This window comes from Myotis lucifugus, unplaced genomic scaffold, assembly GCF_000147115.1.
Source record: "Myotis lucifugus unplaced genomic scaffold, Myoluc2.0 scaffold_1175, whole genome shotgun sequence".
In the NCBI taxonomy this organism is placed as follows: Eukaryota; Metazoa; Chordata; class Mammalia; order Chiroptera; family Vespertilionidae; genus Myotis; species Myotis lucifugus.
Genome location: NW_005872223.1, coordinates 72057 through 77785, shown reverse-complemented (window position 1 = coordinate 77785; position 5729 = coordinate 72057). Strand labels below are relative to the sequence as shown.

At 53.3% G+C, this 5729-nt stretch overlaps 1 protein-coding gene across 1 annotated transcript; it reads left to right on the top strand.

Moving 5' to 3' along the window:
* Nucleotides 1-1071: 1071 nt before the first annotated feature.
* On the top strand, nt 1072-5108 carry LOC102437871 (kallikrein-7-like). The gene is made up of 5 exons (XM_023748170.1): nt 1072-1144; nt 1604-1769; nt 1919-2166; nt 2902-3041; nt 4892-5108. The coding sequence occupies exons 1-5, from the start codon at nt 1072-1074 to the stop codon at nt 5045-5047; spliced, it is 783 nt and encodes a 260-aa protein (XP_023603938.1). The 3' UTR covers nt 5048-5108.
* Nucleotides 5109-5729: the final 621 nt, after the last annotated feature.

Genomic DNA, 5729 nt, shown 5'->3' with positions numbered 1-5729 from the left:
GCCACAGTGGAGGACCCAGGGCACAGTCCATCCTGAGCCGGGAAGGTCCCTGACTCCTGGTCCTGCCCCTCAGCGCCAGTACCTGGTCACACCCTTCGTAGCTGCCAGCGGGGATGGTGGGGCTGGGACGTGCTGGGGCCAAGCCCCTGACCTGGCCTCAGGAATGAGGGTGGAGGTAGTGTGCGGGCATGTGGGTTTAGCTGCCTCCGGGTTCCAGATAAGAGCAAATGCAGGTAAGGTAACCCCAGAGCTGGGTTCACTGAACTCCAGGACCCTGAGAGTTGGAGTGGGGCGGGTGTGCTATAAGAGGGCCACGCTGCACAGGGCTGGACACCATTGAATCCCAACCCAGACTGAAGACCAGACCAGACAAGACCCCCGTGGGTGAGAGGAAATCCCATGCGGGGTGGGGCAGGTGCATCTGGAGGGACAGCTGACTCTTCCTTTTGAGGGCAGAGCGGTGGAGGCCTGAATTTCTGGTTGTGAGATGGAGGGACTAGAGGCCTGGAATTTTGGGTCTTTTACCTAAAAGGAACTTGGGACATAGAATTAAAATGGGGAGGGAAGGACAGCCAGATCACTAGGTGCCTCTTCATGGAAGGCTGTCTCTGGCCTGGACTTGTGGGTCTAGAGCAGTGGTCGGCAAACTGTGGCTCGCGAGCCACATGCGGCTCTTTGGCTCCTTGAGTGTGGCTCTTCAACAAAATACCACGTGTGGGCACGCACGTACAGTGCGATTGAAACTTGGTGGCCCATGTGCAGAAGTCGGTATTTTGTGGAAGAGCCACACTCAAGGGGCCAAAGAGGTACATCTGCGTGGAAGGCTGTCTCTGGCCTGGACTTGTGGGTTTAGAGGGAGCAGGTGGGTGGAGACTGGGGTTCCTGGGTCTGAGGGAGGAGGTGGGTGCAGACTGGGCTCCTGGGTCTGAGCGGGGAGGTGGGGGCTCCTGGGTCTGAGGGAAGAGAAGGGACCTGGAGACCAGGAGTCCTGGTTTCTGAACTCTCTGTCTTTCCAGCCCCAGCACAGAAGGCCCTTCCTCTGTGGCAGCCACAGAGGCTCAGACAGGACACATGGCAGTTCCCCGGCTCCCACTGGTGCTGCTCCTACTGCTGTCCTTAGCCCTGGGATCTGCTGGACAAGAAGGTGAGGACCAGCCTGGGCGACGTGACCTTGCCCTGGGCCTCACAGTCCCCCACCTCCCCTCTCCAGGCCCCCTCTCTCCAAGGAGCCCCTGAGTCAGGACCCTCCCCTGCAGCAGCCTCCTCCCATGGAGACACGGCCCCTGGGCTGTGGCCACTTTCTTCCTGCTCCCTCCTGACTCCTGGGCTCTGGGTGCCCTCCAGGCTGCTTCCCGCCCTCAGTGTCTCTCCCATCAGAATCTGTGGCTGCCTCCAGACCAGCTGCTGCCCTGGGCTTCTGAGCAGCCTCCCTCCGTCCGTCTCTCTCCATCTCCGTCTGCAGCTGTCTCTGCCCTGGGCTCCGTGTCTGCCTCTGCCCTTCTCCACGCCTCTCTGTCTGTCTCTCTCTCCATCACTGTCTCTGGGCATCCATCTACTGTGGCCTCAGCCTTCCCCTGAGGCCTGCTATCCACACTTTTTCCAGGTCTCCATCCAGCCCAGGATACCGGGGAGAGGATCATTAATGGAATTCAATGTCCAAGAGCCTCCCAACCCTGGCAGGTGGCTCTGTACCAAAACAATCTGTTCCTGTGTGCAGGCGTGCTGGTCCACAAGAAATGGGTGCTCACTGTCGCCGACTGCTACTCGAGGTACCGGACAGGCGAGCCAAAGGGAGGTCTCTCTCTCTCTCTCTCTCTCTCTCTCTCTCTCTCGGCTTCTGTCCCCCTAACTCTGGGTCTATGTCCCTCTTTCTCCATCACAGTGTCTCCCACTCAATGTTGCTTTTTTCCCCTCCAAGATTGTACACTGTGCAAATGGGCACTAATCTTCTAGTCGATGGAAATGCCCAGAAGATCAGGGCCACAGAGTTCTTCACCCACCCCCAGTATGACGTAACCACAAACGTTCATAACATCATGCTGGTGAAGCTGAGCAGCCCGGCCAATCTCTCGTCCACCGTGAGGATAATCAAGTTGCCCTCCAGCTGCAAACAGCCTGGCACCACTTGTACTGTCTCTGGCTGGGGCAGCACCACCATGGATGGAGGTAAGGCCGCCCCCCTGTGGCCCAGGAATAGCCCAGCCCACGGCTCCCTTTTCTCTAAGACACGGGATACAGGTAACAAACCTAAGATCCCAGACCTTCAAACCCCTCCTCCCTCAGCCAGACCCAGGAGCCCTGACCTTTAGACACCCCTCCCCCAGTCCCATAAGCCTCAGATCCCAGGCCTCCGTCCCCAAGACCAAGGTGAGAGCCCCCGCCACGTCCTCAGCCCCCTCCACCATCAGACCCACCACTATCTTTAAATATATATATTTTATTGATTTTTTACAGAGAGGAAGGGAGAGGAATAGAGAGTTAGAAACATCGATGAGAGAGAAATATTGATCAGCTGCCTCCTGCACACCTCCCACTGGGGATGTGCCCGCAACCAAGGTACATGCCCTTGACCAGAGTCGAACCTGGGACCCTTCAGTCCGCAGGCCGACGCTCTATCCACTGAGCCAAACCGGTTAGGGCCAGACCCGCCACCATTGGCCTGCAGATGCCTCCTCCCTTAAACAGAGGAGTCCTGGCCTCAGCACCCCCCACCCTCAAACCCAGGAGTTCCGACACCAGCCCCTTCCTCCCTGAGAACCAGCAGTCCCATAGGACCTTTTCAGGACCATAGTATGGAGCCACCCAGCCCATCCTCCTTCAATAGCCAGGGCCCCCATTCTTTGACATCAGCACCCACAGGTCCACAGGACCCAGCCCCTGACTTCCCGATAACTTCCCCAGCAGTGAAAAACCCATCAGCGCTCATGTGCTCGAATGTCAGAATGATCCCCTACAATGACTGCAAGAAGGTTTACCCGACCCTGTTGAGGAAATACACCATCTGTGCTGCTCCCCCCAGAAGATCCTCCTTCGCCTGCAAAGTGAGTCCCCTCCTCCCCTCTGACCCCCTCCATCCAGTGTCCCGGGGCCTGACCCTGGTGCTGAGCCTTCCCTCACACCTTACCAGCCCCACTTTCCAGGCTCTCTCTACTCAGTTCTCTGCCCAGGTCCGGGTGGGAGCCCAGGAGGCCTGCGTGGCCTTGGGGGCGGGCACAAAGCTGAAGGATAGAAACTGGGGGTGGGAATGGGGCTGGGACTATGGGGAGGGCACTGAGGCACTGGCTACAAGCACAAGCTTTAAGGCAGCGGTTCTCAACCTGTGGGTCCCGACCCCTTTGGGGGTCGATCGACCCTTTCACATGATTCACCTAAGACATTCCTGCATATCAGATATTTACATGACGATTTATAACAGTAGCCACATGACAGTTATGAAGTAGCAACGAAAATAACTTTATGGTTGGGTCACAACATGAGGAACTGTATTTAAAGGGCCAGAAGGTTGAGAACCACTGCTTTAAGGGCACACCAGAAGCTCAGTGACCAGGATATATCATATTCCAATGAAATATTTAAAAAATAATCCATGATGAGCAAAGCATCAGAATTTTCAACAAAAAAAGCAACCAGAATGGGCTGGATTTTCCATTTGCTTTGGGCTCCTATATGGTTCAGAACAGCACTGTAATGACCCCGTCTTTATCTAAAACTGGAATAACAGGTTCCTCGTGGATTTTTTTTTTTTCCGTCTTCAATTTGATTTTTAAAACGTGCTTTAAAAGGCAATCACCGCATGTGCCTGAGGCTCATGTCCTACTTCTATGTCTGTGTATCTGGTTCTAATTCTGTAGAAAGAAGGAGCCCCTCCTTTTTGTTCCCCCTTCCTCATCTCTGTAGCCTCCTCTCTGACTCTCAGAACCAGCTCCCCTCACCTCTCTTCACACCTGCACACCTGGTTTCCTCTGGTTTCTCTCTGTGTTGGGATCTCTCTCTCTCTCTCTCTCTCTCTCTCTCTCTCTCTCTCCTGTCTCTGTCAATCTTTTTATTTTTTCCATATTTCCCAACCCCCAACAATTTTCCTTCCCTTCCCTCCCTTCCCCTCCCCTCCCCTCCCCTCCCCTTCCCTTCCCTTCCCTTCCCTTCCCTTCCCTTCCCTTTGCTTCCCTTCCCTTCCCTTGCCTTCCCTTGCCTTCCCTTCCCTCTCTCCCCGCTCTTCCCTCTTTAGACCCCCACTATCTTTGCTCACATCCGCACTCTCAGCTTTCAGGGGTGGTGAAATGGTGTGTTTTAGGAAGAGAGGTGATGGGACAGGGTTGAATGTCTCAAAAATGTGGGGTTCCCCCTGGTCCCCCACTGAGGGACTAATTCATAATTCTATAAACTGTGCAGGGACACAGAGTCGCAAACCAGGGACAGTCCTGCACTTGGTTTAACGCATTCGCTTTTCTTAAACTTCCTATATTTGAACCTGGTGGTCCGAGCTTTTATTTTGCACTAGAGCCTGTAAATTGGGGCACTGGTCCGGCCCCTGGTTTCCAGGACTACCCTGTCCCCCACCCCTGGGTAAGGCAATGTATGGGATTCCCTGGAGGTAATGCTTCTTCTCCCAGGGGCTTGACAAATAAATGGGGCTCTGACATCCTGGAAGCCCCGCCCCCTTCCTGTGATTGACTAGGGCTCAAGCCAATGTCTTCCAAAAACCTGGTTGGTCCTCTCCTTGATAGCATTCATTCCTGCTCTGCCATTGGTCCGCAGAGACAATGAGTCTCTTCCCATTGACCAGGGTGGAAGGCTGTGTTCTGGTGGGATAAAGGCCTGATAAGCCTGGTGTCTGTGAGACCTCATTGCTGGTTATTTTGAAACCCAAGCTAATCTGCTCTCTCCCCTTCAGGGTGACTCCGGGAGTCCGCTGATTTGCCAAGGTTCCCTGCAAGGCCTGGTGTCCTCGGATTATTTCCCATGTCGTCCACCCTTCGACCCCATCATCTACACGCGTGTATGCAAGTACAGAAAATGGATATATGAAACCATAATAAAAAATTTCTAATCTCTCCAACCCTATGCCCTGAACAGGAAATTCATAGAAATAAAGACATCCATGACTTGCAGCCTTATTGGACTTTATCATTTGTCAAAGTGACATGAAAAATGCCAACAAACCCTAACCGATTTTGCTCAGTGAATAGAGCGTTGGCCTGGGGACTCAAGGGTCCCAGGTTCAAATCCGGTCAAGGGCATGTACCTTGGTTGTGAGCACATCCCCAATAGGGGGTGTGCAGGAGGCAGCTGATCCATGTTTCTCTCTCATCGATGTTTCTAACTCTCTATTCCTCTCCCTTCCTCTCTGTGAAAAATCAATAAAATATGTTTTTTAAAAAAATGCCAACCATATCCTAATCAGATAGCTTTTGCTTTCATTTTCTTCTGTGACCTGGGAGATACGGAGAGACCTTGGTTCTTAGCTTCCTTTTTTTTTTTTTTTTAAATATATTTTATTGATTTTTTACAGAGTGGAAGGGAGAGAGATAGAGAGTTAGAAACATCGATCAGCTGCCTCCTGCACATCTCCTACTAGGGATGTGCCCGCAACACAGGTACATGCCCTTGACTGGAATCGAACCTGGGACCTTTCAGTCCGAAGGCCAACGCTCTATCCACTGAGCCAAACCGGGTTCAGCGGTTCTTAGCTTCTTGAAGGAAAGAATTCAATCAAGAGACAACGTGCAGCA

What these genes read in the sequence shown, in the direction of transcription:
- LOC102437871 (XM_023748170.1), top strand. Translation starts at nt 1,072, where the DNA reads ATGGCAGTTCCCCGGCTCCCACTGGTGCTGCTCCTACTGCTGTCCTTA. An exon ending in GTCGCCGACTGCTACTCGAG is followed by an intron (nt 1,770 to 1,918) that starts GTACCGGACAGG and finishes TTCCCCTCCAAG; the next exon opens with ATTGTACACTGTGCAAATGG. An exon ending in CAGCACCACCATGGATGGAG is followed by an intron (nt 2,167 to 2,901) that starts GTAAGGCCGCCC and finishes TAACTTCCCCAG; the next exon opens with CAGTGAAAAACCCATCAGCG.